Source organism: Protopterus annectens, chromosome 11.part0 (genome assembly GCF_019279795.1).
Source record: "Protopterus annectens isolate FY-2018-M chromosome 11.part0, PAN1.0, whole genome shotgun sequence".
Taxonomy (NCBI): domain Eukaryota; kingdom Metazoa; phylum Chordata; order Ceratodontiformes; family Protopteridae; genus Protopterus; species Protopterus annectens.
The window spans coordinates 1197986149-1198007695 of record NC_056745.1 but is presented as its reverse complement, the minus strand read 5'-3'; the positions used below and the strand labels follow the sequence as shown (position 1 = coordinate 1198007695).

At 42.8% G+C, this 21547-nt stretch overlaps 1 protein-coding gene across 1 annotated transcript in view; it reads right to left on the bottom strand.

Moving 5' to 3' along the window:
* DLD (dihydrolipoamide dehydrogenase) overlaps nucleotides 1-21547 on the bottom strand; it is a 1015110-nt gene that overhangs the window by 283969 nt on the left and 709594 nt on the right. The window contains exon 10 of the mRNA XM_044088560.1: nucleotides 7953-8120. Within this exon, the coding sequence (XP_043944495.1) occupies nucleotides 7953-8120 (168 nt within the window). The remainder of the gene's footprint in view (nucleotides 1-7952; nucleotides 8121-21547) is intronic.

Sequence of the window (21547 nt, the reverse complement as noted above, 5' to 3'; positions counted from 1 at the left end):
ATGGCCCCTATTTGGAGTAACAGAGAAATTTGCTTGTGAGCCTCTATTCTTTGTGGAGGAGGAACGTCTGGCATGCCTTTGAAAGGAGGCAAGGTATGGAAATAAAACCTGTAACCGTGGTGTATGATATCCAATACCCATCTGTCTTGGGTAATTAAACTCCAATTTTCTTTGAAAAGTGCCAACCTTCCTCCCAAAGGTGCTGCCAGACGAAAAGGCTCTGGCAGCTGAAAAGGTAGGTCATTGGGTCTGTTTACGAAAGGACTGACCCCTGCCCTCACCCGAAGACTGTGCAGGAGAACTCCCTGTCCTAGGCCTGAAAGAGCCCTGAGCTCTGCCCCTACCACGTCTAGCTCTACCCCTAGACTGGGAATCATAAGAAGGATACGTCCACCCCTTAGCAGGCCAATTTCTACTAAACTTTGGAGGCTGAACCTGCAAAAAATCTTTAACAGTCTGCATAGACTTAGCCTTGTCTTCCATTTTCTTTAAAACTGACTCAACAGGAGAACCAAACAAAACATCAGATTGTAAAGGAGCATCTAAAATCCTTGCTTTAACATGGTCAGATAAATTCTGATCCCTCAGCCAGGCGTGCCTGCGAATAACTGACCCAGTAGCAGCCACCCTAGACGAGGCCTGTACAGCATCAAAACCACATTGCAAAGAATGCTTACCCACCTGTTCAGAAACATGTACTAAATCTTGCAACTCTTTACAATCGATACCTTCCGCCAGAGCATCAACCTTAGACTTCAATTGTGAAAGGAGATAATTTTGGTATTTCAACATGTGAAACTGGCAATTCAAGGCCCTCATAGCTAGAGTGGAGGAAGTATAAACTTTCTTTCCCCATCTATCCAAAGCCCTGGCCTCTTTATCAGAAGGAACCGGATTCTTGACAACAGAAGCCTTAACACCTTTAGGCCCCTGACTAACAGTTTCTGGGTCCGCCCTAGGACTCTTAAAAAATACTTATGAGCTTCAGGCACCCTGTAATACCTATCCGGTTTAACAGGAGCAGGAGGCAAAGAATCAGGATTAAGAGAAGCCTCTGAAAAACATCTTCCACCACATCCAAAACAGGAGGTATAGCCAAAGGCCTATGCTGGGGTAAAACAAAATTCCCTAAGCCTTTTCCTGGAATCAGAGAAGTCCTGACCTTCCCACTTAAAATGTCCCTCATGGAATGAAGAGTTTCTGAAAAAGAAAAATCCTCAGGAGGAGAAGCAGAAGGAGTAGAATCATCCACCTCAGAATCAGAATAAGGAGAATACTCCTGCAAGTCTTCAGTCAAGACTCAAACATCCAAGCCTGCTCAAAACTCCCTAACTCAGGCTCCACCCTAGGCCTCTTATCAGGAGGGGCAAGGACCCCCTAATCAAAGTAATCAAATCTTCTGCCATTTTAAGCATATGCTTCTTGGGCACAGTTCCAGAAGAACTAGGGGTGACACCAACTGAAGCTAAACCTGGCCTGCCTCTGGGAGAAGCCTTGGAAACAGAAGGAGAGGGCCTAACCACCTTAGGAAGAGAGGGTAGTATAGTAGCCTGAGAAGCCCCTTCAGCCTGACCTGCCTCCTGAGAGGCCACATCCTGCAACAACAAAGTCTCTCCCTGGGAACCCAAAGAAACCTCCGGTGGAACCACCGCTCCACCGACACCTCTAAAGAACCGGGCGTCCGCACGGACGGTTCTTCTAGCCTAGGCTTAATTGTTTGTCCTTGCGCTTCTTCGAGGAAGCGGGCGTCGGAGCATCCGACGGCATTTTATAATTGCACCGCTTCCCGAAGACTAACCTGGCACAATCTAACCTTCTCTTTATAGTGCGCTTATTGAATCTAGCACAAGAGCGGCACCCAACAACGTCGTGCTCAGGCCCTAAACAAGGAATACACAAAGTATGATAATCTCTATGCGGTATCTGTTTCCCACAAGAAATACAATTATTCACTTTTTCTGACATCCGGTAAACCACTGAGGCAAGAAAAAACTAAAATATTCCCCAACGGGGTACTTAGCCAACTTTGAGTCGGTCTGAAACTCCGGAATCGAAAAATTTCAGAACGCCAACCGGCACTTGCAAAGCTGCTTCTGCATCGGACCATGCGGCAAAAAAGACTGAGGATATGACGTCGGTCATGCGCATTTGTACCCTGACGTCCTGATGTCAGTCAAATGCGCCTTGACCGACGTCAGCCTTATACTTTGATAGTCGGGCCGACCGAGGACAGCGGACTACCCAAGTGTAAGGACTGCAGCAATGTGAGATGAAGAACATCCTGGTTCAAGGCTCCCGAGAGCACCCCAGCACTACCAGGTTATACCTCATACCATGTTTTCCGGCCCCAAAACTTGGACCGAACCACAAAAAGAGGGGGAGTATCAATATTCGTCAAAGATACCCACACCTCCAGGTTGGTGGCACAGCATGAAGCATCAGAGACTATCCATGTGCAACTAACAGTGGGTAAAACTGCCTTCCAGTTTATAGCCTGCTACAGACCACCCTCCCAAACCCAGGAACCCCACTCGGCCTTCCTGAGAACACTGGAAAATATGAAGGTCTCTCCAAACACCATTATATTGGGCGACTTCAACTACCCAAACATAGACTAGGAGCATTACTCTAGCTCCAACACCCTAGCCCAAAGGTTACTAGAATTTATAAACTCAGATGCTATGGAACAACTTGTTGCCACTCCCACAAGAGGGGAAAACATACTGGACCTGATCATCACCAACATGGGGACTCTATGCTCCAGACCAGAAGTGTATCCCTCACTGGTAAGATCAGACCATAAACAAATCTCACTGGATATTCACATCCCGACCCCACGCCCTGCCCAGAAAACCACAGTGAAAAACTTCTCTAAAGCAAATTTCACACTCCTCAAAACTGAGGTGGAATCCTTCAAAGCCCCCGGGCCTGTGGAAAATACAGCCCAGACCGCAGAATCCTTTAAAAACGCATTCTATGAACACCTTCAGGAATGCATGGATCATGCAATCCCAAATAAAACCAAGACCCAATCCTCCAAAGGCAGACGTCCTGTCTGGTGGACCCCAGCCATAAACAAACTATACAATAGAAGGAGGAAGCTACTAGATGATGGAGCAAAATCCCAAAAAGGGAAGGCATCTCTGATCAGTATTAGCAAAAACCTACGGGCACTCATAAAATCGTCTAAGGCCAGCTTCGAGAGAAAAATTGCACAGGACACTAAGGATAATCACAAGGCTTTCTTTAGTTATGTTAGGAACCTGGGTGGGAATTGCCAGATATGCTCAGAATTAGTCCAAAATGACAAAAAATACACCGAACCCACAGACATTGCCAACATCCTAGCTGACAGGTTCAGCGCAAACTCCCGCGGGCCCACCAAAAGGGCAAATATCTATCCCAGCAGAGTGCTGCCCCCCTGACATCTCAGATGCTCAGGTAAGAGCCACCCTCTCCAAAGCAAATAACACAGCATCAATGGGACCAGACGGTGTCCTGGGCTGCATCCTACATGAACTCCAAGAAGAGATAAACCCAAACATAAAACTACTGTTCAATCTCAGCCTTACTACAGTGGTTCCTTTCCACAAAGGTGGTGCCTCAACGGATCCTGGAAACTATCGCTCCATAAGCCTGACTAGCTTGGTCTGCAAAGCTATGGAAAGGATCATCATGGACCTCATAAATAAAGATATTGGGGACCTACAGACACTGGATCCTACCCAGTTCGGCTTTGTTAAGGGCAGATCCTGCCTCTTAAACCTGGTCGATTTCTTTGAAACAGTCACCAAGGCCATTGACGAGGGGAAGGTGGTCCACACAGCCTAGCTGGACCTCGCAAAAGCCTTCGATACAATACCCCACTCGGGCATTATAGATAAGCTCACCAGCTTAAATATAAACCCCTATGTCACTAGATGGGTTGCAAACTGGCTCAAGGACAGAACCCACATGGTTAGAATTGCTGGAGCCATGTCAGACTCCAAACCAGTAACAAGTGGCATCCCACAAGGCTCAGTCCTGGGACCTCTCTTGTTTGGTATATATTTCTTGGAGGTACAGGCCAACACAGAAGGACTGTGGCTGACCAAGTTCGCAGATGACTGCAAACTGGGCGCCATAATCGACTCTCCAGCAGACACAAGCATCCTCCAAAAGGGCCTCACAGAAACAGACAACTGGCGCCAGAGTCATGGCCTCAAGCTAAACGCCTAAAAGTGTATAGTCATCCCCTTTGGCAAAAACAAAGTGCCCACAAATTACCACATAGGTGGTAATCCATTAAGTACGGAAGAAGTAATTAGGGACCTGGGGACCCAAGATGATAGCAATCTCTCATTTGACAATCACGTGGCCAAAGTGGTTAGAAAAACATTTTATATAGCCCACCTAATCATGAAGGGATTCACATCTAGATCAGGGGAGGTCATCATGCCTCTTTACTCATCCCTCATCAGGCCCATAATTGAGTACAATGCCCCTTTTGGGATGTACCTTACCAGACACCTGCAGCAACTGGAAAGACCCCAAAAGTACCCCACCAAGAGGATCAAAGGGCTCAAACAGTTGCCATATGCTGTCTGGTTAAAGAAACTCCAGCTCTACTCAGTGGCATACCGCCTGCTCAGAGGCGATCTGTGCCTGACGTATAAAGCCATGTCCAACCCGGAATTAATGGACATGCTGCACCTCAGAAAATCCAAATCCCATCGAGCTACGCGCTCGAGAGACTTGAACCTCAGCACTGAAATAAATAGGACATGCTGGAGGGACAGATTCATAACCCAGAGGCTCCCTTCACTCTGGAATAAAATCCCATTCCAGGTTAGGCAGAGTCCCTCATTGACTCTCTTCAAGAGGAATCTTGATGAGTGGATGGGAGATCATAGGTTTACCCCGGGTATCACTTCTGTGTCACTGTTAGACAGACTCACAGTATACTAACCTCGAAAAAGGGCATAGCAAAATTAATTTAAAATGGGTGGCGAAAGCCAAACGCACACTGGCTAGGCTTATAAATGCCCTAGGGCAGACAGCCTAGTATGAACCTATGAACCTATGAATTAGTGTATTTAGAGATTTCCTCTCTGAAGCTGGAAACGTGGCTAAAATGTTCCTCGTGTATTAAATAAAACAAGCAGGAACTAATGTGATCTTGACGTCCTAATAAGTGTGGCAGAGGCATACACTTTTCTCCCAAATCTATCAAAGTATTTCCTGTCCTTAGAGGGAGGATTAGCATTTACCGATGTTTATCTGCAGATGTATTTGCCAAGGAAATCACTGCATTTCAAAATGTGAAACTATAAAATAAGAAAGTGTAAGACTAGTACACTTGAAGAATCCATCTGCATTTTTAGGGGCTGCAGTCTGGGTGTCAGGCATGTTACAAGCTGTAATAAAAACATCTTCCAAAGATGGGAAAGGAGGAAAGTTGATGAAATTCCAGTTGTAATAAAATCATACTTTTTTCAAAGAAACTGGAATGTCGTTATGTTCACACTGAAACATTCAGTACATCCTAGATATGGTTTCAGACAAAGAAAAATGTTCACGAGATAATCAGAACAAATAATTTCCTTAGAATGAGAACCAGTTACCAGAGGAGAAAACGTTTTTCTCTTACAATCATTTTCAAGTGCATTACACTGGGAATCTTCAGAAAATTTAAAATTCTTTTCTCTTTTACCAGCAAATCCAAAATGAGAAGGGAAAAGAGCCTGTACTAAGCCCTGAGCAAGTCAGCTCAATCATTCCAGTCTAAAGTAACAGAGGCAGGAAAAGATTTATCTTTCTGCTTTTTAACTGCAATCTCTGTGGAAGCAAACACTTATTAACGACATCACACTGGGACAGGAATCCCAGTCTGGCTACACAGAGCAGCATTCCCTGCTCTCCTCCGAGACAAGAGGGTTCTCCCATGCCCTCTAAGGACACTCAACTGCAGAGGACATCTAATCCCTGGTCCACTGTGGCTGAAGGGACTACAAGAGAAGAAGCTAAGGATGAAGATGTGTCTAAGGAAATCAGAAATGGCCACAGCAAAGTTAGCCATCTGTGGCTGAGGCAAATTAGCAGTCTGTGGGTAGTAGAAAGAACACAGGAACTTGTAAGCTGTTCCATGATAAAGTAGAGAACGAAGCATGAAGTCTGGGTACAAGAGTAATAGTCATTACAAGGTATCTTTTCCTTGAGCCTACAGGATTGATAGAACTTTCTGCTCTAACAATTGATGGTCTTGTCTCTCTCAATCTTCTTGTGGAAGTAGTGCTTTGTGTGTCTTTCTTGGGGGAGGGACTCTCATAAAAAAGCTGATGGACACTGATAACTGCATAAAGGCTTCCAATTTTTTTTCTATTTCTACCACACTTGCAAAGAGGTCTCTGGAGTTTTCCTAATAAAACCTTACATCTAGCAACTAACCAAAATGTGATGCTACTGAGCAAAAAAAAAATGTACTCAATGTGAATCTTTGTACTGGATGAAATGCCCACAGTCGCAAAGGTTTTAAGGTCACATCAGACTAATCTAGGTAATAAACCAAGTTTCTGGAATTTTTAACAGATATAGCCAAAAGGGAAACAAAATAATTTTCCAATGGGGCGTATAAGGCTTACAAAGAAATCTCAGGTTGGACCAAGTGACCATGACGTCTGTTCACTATTAACTTACATTTGCCTGCAGAAAAAAAAAAAAAGCTGAAGATGGCATGGGGATATGCCTATCTTGTCCAAGATACAAGCACATGTGTCCTTCCATGAAGACAGTCAGCCCATGCTCATAAGTTTACAAAACTCTGGGAAGGCAGGCAGGTTAGGTGGCTGTCCACCTGTACCTAATTCACTGTGCTGGGGATTGTACTGTAGCAGTAACCCATATGAAGAACAATCTCCTTTTCATCTTATGCACATTAATGATACAGTCTCTACTTATTTGATCATTCTATTTCTTTCAAAGCTTTTTAGTTTTAAACTGCTTCACTACTTTTCTCTGAAAGCCATCTCCACATTATATGAAGACCTAATGTCATTCGCATGGTAGTGGGTGCCTATTACTATTTTCGGCCCTCGAGCCAAGTATAAGGGGCCCCCCATATGGACCCTCTGATAAAGACTTGCCACCACTACCACACACACTTGCTCTGTCATTGGCTATGCCATCAAAGTAGCAATCAGATATTGTTACACTTTGAACAACACAAAAAAATAAAAATTATGTTTTCCATTGGGGTTACCTCTCACACCTCCTGGACATAGTATGAAACTTCAGCTGTCTTTTCTTCAGAAGCCATAGTTAAATTCTTTTTTGCAAAGATCTGATCGTACTGTAGCTGAGGTGGAAGCTGCCAGGCAAAAGCTTGGTTTCTCTATTTTTTTAAAATGAATGTGGCGTGAAATCCAATAAAATGCATACACACATGCTCTTATCTGCATATTATGTTTCATACTGGAATTCTGACAAGATTCACTGATTTAACTGAGGGTTACATCTGCAAACACAAAGCACTGGGGCTGGGGGCTGAGAGCTGAAGGCAGCAATAAAGTAAACTCAACAATACACCATCAAAACAAACAAAAATAAAGAGAAATGAAATGAAATTAAAATCAAATGCTCTACTTTCATGGCTAAGGCCATAAAAACTAGAGATGCTTTCACTGGAGATAAAGAGGATAGACAGTAACAAAGGAGGAGAACTGTTCATGCACTGCACAGTCTGAAACCAGAGTGTCATCAACAAAGGAATTATGACAAAGCTATTAAATGACTGAAGTAGGATAATGCAGTATGGCAGGATAATGCAGTATGGCATGGAAGTGCTAAGTGCATGCTTGCAGTCCTGCATTGGGAAGAAACATACAAATGTATACAAGCCTATGCAAACTCATTGCACAAAAATCAAATTACAGCACATATATGAAAAAAAACAGGAGTCCAAGAAAAATACACACTTTGGTATCTTGGTTTGGAACCTGCTGTTGATTGGTATTTTGCCTCGATCCAATTCAATTCCAAGCTCCTCCAGACCAAGATTCTGTGTGAAGGGACGGCGTCCAACACAAACCAGAAGTACATCACAAGTCATTACTTCAGCCTTTCCTCCAGCAGCAGCTTCGATCCTGTGAAAATAAAAAAAAATAATGAATAATGTTATGCAAGACACCTGACCCAAGGCTCTACCTAAGAAAAGAAGTCAATGAAGGAATAAACCATAAAGTACAGTTGTGTACACTTACCATAAATGTAGATGTTCGAGTGTATTCACTGTTGCAGCCATTACATTTGGGTAATCTTCTAGTAGGTTGCCCTCAGTCGGCCTGAATTCCAAAGTCGTGGGTCCTGCATCGGTTGCTGTCTCCTCTTCCATGGCGTCAGGTCGTCAGGGGTATAAAACATACAGCCGACGCCATTTTCTTTAGTTTTTCTTGCCCCAGATGTCAGGTGCCCCCAAAAAGGTAGCAAAAAATAAATAATATATATATATATATATATATATATATATATATATATATATATATATACACATACATCTATACACACACATCTCTCTCTCTCTCTCTATATATATATATATATATATATATATATATATATATATATATATATATATATACATACATCTATACACACACACACACACACACACACACACACACACACACACACACACACACACACACACACACACACACACACACACATCAATATAAACTTTACCTTCATCTACAAGCAAATACACCACATAGGTTGTAGAAGATAGAGAAGGATAAATAAACTCCAGAATGAAAGGGGGGATGGCGGGAGGGTAACCTGGACTGCAACAGTGAATACACTCAAACATGTACATTTATGGTAAGTGTACACAACTGTACTATGTTCTTCGTGTTTCACTGTTGCAGTCATTATATTTGGGTAGAATCCCAAAGCTATGGTTGGGAGGCTGGAGCTAAACAGCATTAGGTGCGGCTATAAGGTCCTGCAGAACTGCAGTGGCAAAGCCTGCCCTGGAGTTAGAGTTGAGAGGCAAATGATAATGCTTTGTAAAGGTGTGAACAGAACTCCAAGTAGCAGCCTCTAGAATGTCTTTGGTTGGTACTCCTCTGAGAAAGGCTGCTGAAGTAGCTGCAGCTCTGGTGGAATGAGACCTAATGCCCTTGGGCACAGGTTTACCATGGTGTAAGTAGCAGAAACGGATGCAGAGGCTTATCCACTTTGAAACTGTCTGCTTTGAAATAGCCTTGCCTTCTGATCCTGCAGCATGTCACTAGTAATTGCTCAGTTTTTCTTAGAGCTTTAGTCCTGCTCAAGTAGAATCTTAGCTGTCTGTGTACGTCCAAGGAATGCAGAATTCTCTCCCCCTTGTTCTGCGGATTTGGATAAAAGGTTGGCAGATGAATTGTTTGGTTAACAGCCACACTGGAAACCACCTTAGGCATAAATGTAGGATTTGTCCTCAGACACAACCTGTCTGGGTAAAATATGATAAAAGGCTCTACAGCCATGAGGGCCTGTAGCTCTGAAACTCTTCTTGCTGAAGTAATTGCTAGTAGTAGAGCTGTTTTCCATGATAAGAACTTTATATCAGCGGTAGCAGCTGGTTCAAATGGAGGCAGGGTGAGCTTTTCCAATACATAATTGAGGTCCCATGCAGGTAATTGTGATCTTCTAGGAGGCCTTAAATTTTTGGCTCCTCTAAGATACTGCTTTAGCAAAGGATGAGAAAAGATTGGTGGCTCTGTATTGCAATGAGCTGAAATGGCAGAGGCATGGATTTTAATTGATGAGAAAGATAGGCCTTTGTCAAGCATCTCAGTTAAGTATTGTAATACCTGAGGAATATTTAGTTCTGCTGTATCAGCTCCTTGTGCTCGATTCCAAGCACAAAATCTCTTCCATTTATCAGCATAAGATTTTCTAGTACTAGGCCTTCTGGCTTCCAAAATGACATCCATCACGGCTTTACTGAAAGAAGTTGTTTGTATAACTACATGATCAGCGATGCCGCCAAGTTCAGTGTCTGGAGTTGATTGTGCAGGATCCGATTGTTTTGCTGGGACAGTAGTTGAGGTCTTTGAGGTAAGGTCCAAGCTGGGTATTGAGACAAGTTCCTTAGGACTGGGTACCAGTATTGGTGGGGCCAGTCCGGGGTAATTAGTATCATCTTTGGTTTCTCTTGTCTTGACTTTTAGGAGGACCTTGGGAAGAAGAGGCAGAGGAGGAAAGGTATAAACTGATAGGTTTTTCCAACTGAAGGATAGGGCATCCACTTTCCATGCTTGTCTGTGATAAGTCCTTGTGCAGAATCTTTTCAATTGATAATTTTGAGGAGAGACAAATAGATCTATGTCTGGGCTCCCCCATTTCTCTATCATCATGCTGAAGACTTGTGGATTTAGTTTCCACTCGTGAGGGTCCATAAGGTTTCTGATTAAATTGTCTGCCAGAGTATTTTGCTTTCCTGGCAGGAATTGAGCTTGAAGATGTATTTGGTAGGTCAAAGCTATGTCCCACAGTGTCATTGCTAATCTGCAAAGGGGGTATGAGTGTGTGCCCTCCTTGCTTGTTTACATACCACATGACCGTGGTGTTGTCCATCTTTATCAGCAGTTGTCCTGGATGAAGTAAGTCCTTGAAGGCAGTTAGGGCATTTTGAACTCTTTCTGGTTGATATGCAGATGCATTTGTTTTGGGGTTCATATGCCCTGAATGCATCTTCCTGCCATGTGGGCCCCCCAGGCACAATCTGATGCTTCTTTTGTTAAGGTTTGGCTGGTAGAGGGTAGAGTGAAGGCCTGTCCCATGTTTTTTGACATGCCTTTGCCCACCATAGAAATTCTTGTTGTAGGCAGGGTATGAGAGGAATCATTGTTTCCAGACTGCCAACACGTTGACTCCATAAACGTTTTAGATACCATTGAAGTTTCCTCATATGCAGTCTTGCATATGGAATCAGTAGGATGCAGGAATCCATGAAGTCCAAAGCCTGCAGAATTTGTCTTGCAGATAACTGGGTTTTTGTTGCCATCAGTTTGAAGTAAGTAGTCAGTTGCCTTTGCTTGTCTGGCGTGAGGTAAGCCATCTGGGCAGTTGTATTCAAGCTTGCACCCAGGAATGTTATCTTTTGAGAGGGTACCAGCTGTGATTTCTTTTCGTTTACTGTGTACCCTAGGCATGTTAGAAGCCTTTTCACAAACGCCAGGTGTTGAAGAAGAATGTCCTTGCTCTCTGCTTGAATGAGACAGTCATCCAAGTAAGGGTATATTTGTATACTTTTTTGTCTGCAAAATGCAATTACTGGTGCCAAGCACTTTGTGAAGACCCTGGGCGCAGTAGATAAGCCAAAGGGCAGTGCAGAGAATTGGTAATACATTAAGCCAGCCTTGAATCTGAGGTATCTTCTGCACGATTGTCTTATTGGGACATGCAGGTATGCCTCTTTAAGGTCTAATGTCACCAGCCAAGCATTCTTACTCAGCATGGGCAGAAGCTGCTGCAAAGTCGGCATTTTTAATTTTGGAATGTCCAGGTATGTGTTCAAAATTGATAAATCCAGTATTGGCCGCCAGACCTTGTCCCTTCTGGGTACCAAGAACAGTCTTGAGTAAAACTTTGTCCTTTTTCCTGTTCTGGTACTGGTTGAATGGCCCCATATCCATGAGGGACGTAACCGGTTTCTGTGCCTCTGCCCATTGATTTTTGGGCAGATCTGGCCAACCGTTTGCCATTGGCAGAATGTGGAAATGGAATCTGCATCCCTGTGATACTATGTTTAGTACCCACTTGTCTTGGGTTATTAACTGCCAGTTTTGAGCAAAAAGTGCTAATTTTCCCCCTAAGAGTGCTGCCAAAAGATAAGTGCTTGGTGTAGGCAGAGGGAAGTCATTGGGACCGTTTTCTGTAGGTTTGCGCTTTATCAACTCCTGATTTGGAGGTAGATACGCCCCATTGCTTTGACCTGTATGAATCTTGTGCCTGGAATCTGGAACCCTTTGGGCGTCTGGATTTGCCCCTTTGAGCTCTGTCTGACACAGGAAAGGACCAATTTTTTGTAGGCCAGTGTCTACTGAATCTTGGCGGCTGCACTTGTAAGAAGTCTTTAACAGCTTGCATAGACTTAGCTTTGTCTTCCATTTTCTTTAAAACCTCTTCTGCCTTAATACCAATTTTGTTCCTTTAGTAAGGCATGCCTCCTAATCACAGATCCAGTAACTGTGGCCCTGCAGGAGGCCTCTAAAGAGTCAAAACCACATTGCAAAGTAAGCTTTCCAACCTGTTCAGCTGCATGCAATAATTCCTGCAATTCTTTACTTTCTGCACATTCTGAAATCTACATCATTTTCTGTTTCAGCAATCCCATAACATGTTGTTGATACTTAAGCATATGAAAGTGACAGTTTAAGGCTCTGATTGCCAAGGTTGCAGATGTATAAACCTTTTTCCCCATTTGTCCAGTGCCCTTGAATCTCTGTCAGAGGGGGTAGGATTTTTTGCTGTTGAGGCCTTAACACCCTTAGGACCCTGTGAAATAGTTTCAGGATCAGCAGCAGGGTTTCTAAATAAAAATTTATGCGAGTCAGGGACCCTGTAATATCTGTCAGGTTTACTGGAAGCCGGAGGTAAGGAGTCAGGGGCCAAGCTGGACTCTGAAAACACATCATCCACAATATCTAAAACAGGGGGAATGGCCAAAGGCTGCTGAGGGAGAAGGAAATCACTGAGCCTCTTTTTTGATTCTGAGAAGTCTTGACTCTCCCAGTGAAAATGCTCCCTCAAAATATGCAAGGTTTCCCCAAATGAATAATCTTCAGGAGGAGAAGCAGATGGTATAGACTCCTCTATATCAGAATCCTCATAGGGAGGCATAGATAATTCCTGATCAGAAGAGGAATCAGGAGAAATAGAAACCTAATCTGAAGATTCATAATCAGTGTCTTGCCTAGGCCTCTTATCTGGAGGGGGATGGGTACCCATGATCAAGGTAATAAGGTCTTCAGCCATTTTGATCATCTGTTTTTTAGGCATAGAGGCCTGTGAATGTGGCTCATGCGTCATTTTTTTATTTAGTTTTAGAAGTTGCTTTTGTGTTTGGTTTTGCAGCTGTCGTCGGTTTGATATACAAATGTTGAGGTCTGAATACACCCTCAGAAGCCGGTGCCTGCTCAGTGGTTCCGGACCCATCCGAGGGAGATACATCCGTCGGTCCAATACCTTGAGTATCTTGCGGCATGCCAGACTCCAGATGGGTGTCGGTAGAGGCCTGCGACTCGAAGGTAGCGGGTATCAGGGGCTGCAAAAGCGCCTCACTGAGTACCGGAGAACCGGCGACTGGCTTAGGAGAAGCTTCATCATCGATTTTGGATCTCGACTGCCTTTCTATGTCCTTTTCTTTGCATTTTTTATTTACTCCAGTAGTCGAATTGCTATCAGACGACATTTCTGGGTAGTTAAATCTGTTTTCAAAATACTTTGAAGCAAAAATATACCGACACTTAATAGTGCGTTGGTTAAATCTAGTACAAAACCGACAGCCAGGCATGTTGTGATCAGGGCCTAGGCAAGGAATACAGTATAACTGGAAATCCTTATGAGGTATTTGCTTCCCACAAGTAATACAATTATTAACTTTTTCTGACATCGGTATGGAGCAAGAAAAAAAGTTTCCCCAAAGGGGTACTTAACTTTAGTGAAGACTTCGGTTCTGAAACTCAAACTCGTATATTTCAGTAGTTGGCTGACCGGCACTTGCGAAATGGTTCTGCTTTGGGCACCGCATGGCAAGAAAGACTAAAGAAAATGGTGATGGCTGCATGTTTTATACCCCTGACGACCCGACGTCATGGAAGAGGAGACAGCAACCGACGCAGGACCCAAGACTTTGGAACTCAGGCCAACTGAGGGCAACCTGCCAGCAGATTACCCATATGTAATGACTGCAACAGTGAAACATAAAGAACATCATTTATTCACCAGTTGAGCTGCCCTGGTCATTTCTCCATATCAACTTTCTTCCCTATGAAAGCCAATACTGTTCTAACACTAGAGAAAGTATGGCTATAGGTGGCACAAAGCTCTCCACATACACAGCAGTGGCTTTAATTCTCTTCCAATTTTTCCACGCTTAAACCTCTGAAGGGAGAAAGTACAGTTTTGTACCTACCATAAATGTAGATGTTCGAGTGTTCACCCTGCTGCAGTCATCACACTTGGGTTATCCTGCCGTTAGGCGGTCCCGCAGTCGGCCTGAATTCCAAAGTCTTGGTCCAGCGTCGGTTGCTGTCGCTTCTTCCCTGATGTCAGTGCGCTAGGGGTATATAAGAGGCAGCCAACGCCAATTTCTTCAGTTTTTCTTGCCCCAGATGTCAGGTGCCTCTAAATAGGTAGGCAATTCAAATTGCTAATAAAACATACATAAGAAAAGCAAACAACAACTTACAGCTAACAGAAAATACTCCCCATAGGTAGTAAAGGGTAGAAGACATAGGTACGTACCAGCCAGTAAGAGGGGAAGGAGGGAGGGTAACCTGGACTGCAGCAGTGTATACACTCGAATATCTACATTTATGGTAGGTACAAAACTGTACTATGTTCATCGTGTTACACTGCTGCAGTCATTACACTTGGGTGGAATCCCAAAGCTGAGGTAGGGTGGCTGGTTCTATAAGGCATTAGGGGTGGCTATAAGGCCCTGCAGCACTGCAGTGGCAAAGCCAGCTCTGGATTTAGAGTATAGAGGCAGATGGTAATGCTTGGTGAAGGTATGTACAGAACTCTCAAGTTGCTGCTTCCAAAATATCCTTGGTAGGTACTCCTCTGAGGTAGGCAGTTGAAGTGGCTGTTGCCCTGGTGGAGTGAGATCTAATGCGGCTAGGTACAGGTTTCCCATGGTGTGTATAGCAGAAATGTATACAATGTCCTATCCATTTTGAAATGGTCTGTTTTGAAATGGCTTTTCCCTGTGCTCCTGGAAGCATTTTTTTGTTTCAACTGAGACAGTAAAAATTGCTGATTTTTTAGCATGTGAAACTGGCAATTTAAGGCTCTCATTGCTAAAGCTGCAGACGTATATACTTTCTTTCCCCATCTGTCCAATACTCTGGAATCTCTGTCAGTGGGAACTGGATTCTTGGCTGATGAGGCCTTAATCCCTTTGGGTCCCTGAGAAATAGTTTCAGGGACAGCTACAGGGCTTTTATACAGAAATTTGTGAGAGTCAGGGACTCTGTAGTATCTGTCAGGTTTAACAGGGGCTGGAGGTAAGGAATCAGGATTTAAGCTGGATTCAGTATACACATCATCCACAATATCTAACACTGGAGGAACAGCAAGGGGTCTGTGTTGAGGTAATAAAAGGAAGCCTCTGAGCCTTTTCTTGGATTCTGAATAATCCTGGCCTTCCCAATGGAAATGCTCTCTCATGGTATGTAAGGTTTCCCCAAAGGAGTAGTCCTCAGGCGGTGAGGCTGACGGAATTGATTCCTCAGCATCAGAATCCTCAAAAGGGGGTAAAGAATATCCTAGGTCTGAGGATGAATCTGAAAAGATGGACACCTGGTTGGATGAATCATAGCCTGCATCCTGTCTAGGCCTTTTATCAGGAGGGGGATGGGACCCCCTGATCAGAGTGATTAGGTCTTCGGCCATTTTGAGCATTTGTTTCTTAGGCATGGAGGCCTGTCCTGGAGAATGCTGTATTTGTTTCTTTGATTTTAAAGGAGGCTTAGACTTAAGCAGAGGGTTTTAATGCTTAACTGAGTAGGTCTGAAGACACCCTCTGAAGCTGCGGGTAGCTCAGCTACTCCGGATCCCACTGAAGGGTTAGTTTCGGTAGGCTGAATAACTTGTGCGTCCGAAGGCCCAGCCATCTCCACGTGGGAGTCAGAGGCTGCCTGTGGTTCTACAGATGCGGTCGTCAGGGGCTGCGAAGGCGCCACGCTGAAAACCGGAGAACCGGCTACTGGCCTAGAAGAGGCTTCGTCGTCAGTTTTGGGCCTCGGATGCCTATCCTTGTCTTTGCGCTTTTTATGTACTCCGGTCGTCGGAAGTTCCGACGGCATGGTATAATTGAATTTTCTACCAAAATAACGTCGGGCGAAATCAAGCAGACGTTTAATAGTGCGCTTGTTAAACCTAGCACAAAACCGACAACCAGTGACGTTGTGGTCTGGGCCTAGGCATGGGATACAATAAGAATGGAAATCCTTATGAGGTGTTTGCTTCCCACAAGAAATACAGTTAACTTTTACTGACATCGGTCTGAGGCAAGAAAAAGTTTCCCCAGTGGGGTACTTAGCTTTGTAGAAGACTTCGGTTCTGGATTCGGAATGAAAATCTCAGGAGACGGCCGACCGGCACTTGCGAACTGCTTTTGCTTTGGGCACTGCGCGGCAAGAAAGACTGAAGAAAATGGCGTCGGCTGCATCTTATATACCCCTGTCGCACTGACGTCAGGGTGGAGGCGACAGCAACCGACGCCGGACCAGGACTTTGGAACTCAGGCCGACTGGGGAACCACCTGACGGCAGGATAACCCAAGTGTAATGACTGCAGCAGTATAACACGAACATCTGCTTGCTCAAAAGGTGTTAATGCAAGGTCTTCCAAGACAGTTTAAATCCCGGGTAGAAACAGAGATCCTCTTGGAGAGTCTAAGATGCCTGATCCCTTTAAGGAAAAAAGTTTCAGGTGGGGGTGAGAACAGATGGGAAGGCAGGTAAGGCACGCAGAGACAGCTGAAACATCTACCTTAATACTGCAATAAGAATGTTCCCGGTGAAACAGTTCTGATGGGTATTCTAACACTGAAGTGTTACTGTCTTTCCTTGGATCAAAGAGAAAACCTTTTCCATTTGGACAAATATGATTTTCTGGTATCTGGTTTTCCTTCTCTTTCAGGATAGGCAGCACTTCTGGATAATAAGCTGCATTATTTGGGGTCAGAAACCAATCCTCCAAGCTGATAGTGTGAAGAATCTCAAGTGAGAACAAATGACAGACCCCTTTTGCTAGATAAGTAGGTCTATCACTTGTGGTTGCATGTAATATTTCCCCTAGCTGAGGGTCAAGAGGAGGGAGAAAGTACAGTTGTGTACACTTACCATAAATATAGATGTTCGAGTGTATACACTGTTGTAGGCATTACATTTGGGTTATCTGCTTGCAGATTGCCCACAGTTGGCCTGATTAACAAAGTCTTGTGTCCTGCATCAGTTGCTGTCATGAGGTCAGGGGTATAAAACATGCAGCCGTCGCCATTACATCAGTTTTTATTGCCCCAGATGTCAGGTGCCCCCAAACGGGGAGCAATTAAACATAAAAACACAAAGGTATACCTCCAACAAATAAGCAAATTATAAAAAGGCTTTTAAGTATAGTAAAGGAAAGTAGAGGTATAGCCAAAAGAAGTTAGGGGGCAGGAGGGAGGGTAACCAGGACTGCAACAGTGAATACACTCGAACATCTACATTTATGGTAAGTGTACACAACTGTTTATTTATTTTTATTTATTTTATTTTACATTTGTTGACCGGGCTAGTCTAGCTGGATACATTTCCATTTTCAGTAGAGGCCCGGGGAGAAAAGCTCCAATAGCAAAATTAGATAATTACTAGAACTATACGATAAACATAGAAATCATTGTTGTACCATAGTAAATGAAAGAAGTTCAATAAAAATATATATGAAACAATAATAAAAATAGAGGAAAAGTTGGTATTTACACTAGTATAGAAAATCATAATGGTCATGTGATGAATTAATTTACTGTAATAAAATGGACATAACTTTAGTATACAATTATGGAGTAGATTTTACAGAAATTAGCAGGAAAGGGTCTGCCAATATGTTCAATTGTGATCACCAGTTCAGTTTTCCTGAAGATTTTAAAGAAAAAAATATGAGAGAACTTAGTAAGTTGAAGAAATAAGTTAGAGTAAGCAAAGGTTAGTCATGTTTACAGAATGGACATAACCAGTGAGTTTTACGGTGTATTTTGAGTTTTTGTTTAAGGAGAGGTAGGGAAGAGAGTGATGTTAGTTCAATGGGAAGTAGGTTCCAGTCTGTTCCCACTGTGTTAGAAAAGAGGGAATTGCCAGCCTTGTTGTTAATTTTGGTTATGGTAGCTAGAAGCTTGTTAGAAGAGCGTAGTGAATTTAGGTTTTTATAGGGAATTATGAGATTAGAAAGTATAGGAGTACTGTTAGTTTGGTAAAATATCTTGTGGGCCATGGTAAGTTGGGAGATTTTCAGAAGGTTTTGAAGTTCAAGCCAGCCTAGCTGCTTTAGATTTTGACAGTGGTGAGTTTGAAAGGGATTATCAGTGGCAAATCTGGCGATGCTGTTATAGGCATGCTCCAGTTTGACAAGGTTATTCTTTTTGAGGTTAGTGTATATGGGAGAAGCGTATAGAAGAGTAGAAATTAAATGTGAGTGTGCAATTTTGGTTTTGGCTGTTGGAGTTAAGAAAGTTTTGATTCGATATAAGGAGCCTATTTTCCTGTTGACAGTTTTAATAGTATTACTTATGTGACTATCAAATGTAAGATTGTTATCAATAGTAATTCCTAATAGTTTGGTTGTAGAGTCAGGGTGAATGATAGTATGATTATTGGAAATAATAGGGAAATCTATTGGGGTGGACTTACTGGTGGGTGTAAAGACAAGGAGCTTGGCTTTTTTAGCATTGAGAAGGAGACAGCGTTTAGTGAACCATGTTTCAACTGTGTTGAATACATTCTGAGTGAGGGAATGTAGTGCAGATGGTGAGCTAGCTGAGCATATTAATGTTGAATCATCTGCATATTGAATGCAGGTGGCGTGTGGGATTGCTACATGCAGGTCGTTAATAAAAAGAGAAAAAAAGAAGTGGGCCTAGAATAGAGCCCTGAGGGACTCCCAGGGTGACAGGTAGAAGGGATGATAGATTATGTTCCCAAAGAACTGCTTGTTGCCTATTGGTTAGGTAGGACCTGAACCATTTAATAGCTAAAGAGTCAAGGGATAAGGATTCCAGAATGTTGATAAGAAGGGTATGGTTGACCATGTCAAATGCTTTGGACAGATCAATAAAGAGTGCTGATGAGAGGATGCTGTTATTTCGATTTTTATTTATGACATCTGTAAAGGATAACAGGGCTGTTGTGGTACTATGTGATAGCCTAAAACCATGCTGGCATTTAGCTATTATGTTATTTTGTGTTAGATGTTTTTAAAAGTTGATAATTAATGCATTTTTCCATGATTTTTGCTAATGGTGATAAGAGTGCTATTGGCCGGTAGTTGGAGTAGTCATTTGAGTTTCCACCTTTGTGAAGGGGAATGATATGGGAGATTTTCCAGATGTTTGGAACGTAACCTTCCTTAATGGTTCTGTTTATGAGGATGGATATAGGATAGGAAATTACTTTGGCTGCTTTTTGGAGGTATTCAGAAGGTAAATGGTCAGCAGAAGGGGTACAAGGCTTGAGTTTTTGGATGTATTTATAGATGAGAGTGGTACAGACTGGTTGCATAGAGAAAGCTGGTAGAGTACTGGGTAAGGAAGTGGCAAGGTTTGAGCTATCTTGGGTAAGTTGGCTAGCTAATGTTTGTATGGTATCTGTAAAGAAGCAATTAAAGGCATTGGCAGTTTGATGGGGGGTGTCTGGGTCTGCCTGAAGTGGGGTAGGTGTATGGGAGTGCCCAGGGGAAAGGAGTTTATTTACAGTAGACCAAAACTTTTGGGGGTTATTTTGGTGGTTGTCCTGAAGTTTACAATAGTAGATTTTTTGTCTAAAAGTAATGCATTTTTTGTACTATTTCTCAGTTGTTTAAATAGTTGTTGATCAGATATAGTTTTGGTAGCTCTCCACTTTGCCCAGGCTTTATTTCTAAGTAAGATTTTTTGTTTGGTTTCTTTGGTAAGCCAGGGGGCTGGTTTGGCTTTCATTCTGATGGTTCTTTTGGGTGCATGCTTGTCAAGGATAGAAAGGAATTGAGAGTTTAGATAGTTGACAGCTTCTTCAAGTGGTAGAGATTTTAGAGGGTTCCAGTCACAAGCGCTTAGTTCATTTTGGAATAATGTTGGGTTGAAGTGTTTGTTGGTACGTATGATTCTATTTATAGAGGGGTTAGAGATATCATTTTTATGCCTAAGTATATAGGTTAAAGTATGATCACTAACATCATCAGGTAGAGTTCCTACATTATAAGTTTGTTTTTGCTTATTTATAAGAATCCAGTCTAGGGTGCTCTCTTTATTGTTTGGTTTATTGATTCTTGTAGTAGAGGTGATAGTTTGACTGAATCCATGAAGGTTAATGTGGAAGGAGGGGTTATCAGCTTTAACAGTTTTCCAATCAGTATTAAAATCACCCAATATAATAGTTTCTTGGGGATAAGTAGAGGCCACCCAGCTTAGGATATTCTCTATAGTACTGATATTATTACCAGGTGGAAGGTATATGCAGATGATATATACAGATTTGTTTTAGTTTATTTGAAATCTGGTGATAAGTACTTCAGCCTTACAGTCCTGAGGTGGGTTAAACGGTGAAGTGGAGATTTGTAGTCCTTCTTTAAATAAGACTGCAACTCCACCACCCTTGCTTTTTATACGGTCTAATCTTAGTGTATTGTATCCTTGGGGAATGATTTCATTGTCTTTGATGTGTGGCTTTAACCATATTTCTGTTACACAGAGGATGTCAAAGTTATGGGTATCAAGAAGGGCATGGAGATGGGATATTTTGTTATTAACGCTTCGGATATTAAGATGCCCTATTAGGAAAGAGTTGGGGAGTTTGGGCTGGGTAATTAGGGTAGTTGGAATTGTAGGGCCAGGGTTAGGGTGGATGTCACCTTCTTTTAAGCTGGGTTTAATGAGTGTTGATACAGGGTTATTTAAAGTGTTTGATGGATATTTTACTTTCCTTATTGTGGGTGTAAAGTATTTAAATGTGGGAGAGTCTATGGTATTTAGGTAGAAGGTAGCTGGGAGTTGAGGTGATATTAATTTGACTTACAGGGAGGATAGAGTTATGAATTGTTGTCTGTTTATGAATGTAGTTATACTGGTTATAGTATGTTTTTTCAAATGAGATGATAATGTAGACATAGGTTAGGAAGGCTGAATGTGTGCTTAAGAGTAGGGCTTTGGAAAGTTTTGTTCTTACAGTCAAGAGTCATTTTTGTAAATTATGAGTAAGAGGAAGTAGGGATGAAGTAGTAATTTATGAGATGAGGTGATAAGGAAAGAGGAAGTAGGAGTGAAGTAGTAATTTATGAGATGAAGTGATAAGGAAAGAAAAGGAGAAGGAGAAGGAAACAAGAGATAGTGTTTAAGGAAGAGAGGGTGGGTGAGTTACAATGGAAATAGTTTAAGGAGGTAGTAGACAAATTATGATGGGTGTGGATGATTTAGTAATTGATTATTGTTTAAGATTGGTGGGATGTGGGAGGGGTGTGGTAAGGGAGGTATAAGTTTAGGGCCACTGGGGGTGGGTGAGATTTGGGGTAGGTAGGGGAGCGGAGTGAGCCCGCAGGGCGAATGGAGTGGGTCACAGCTGGAGGC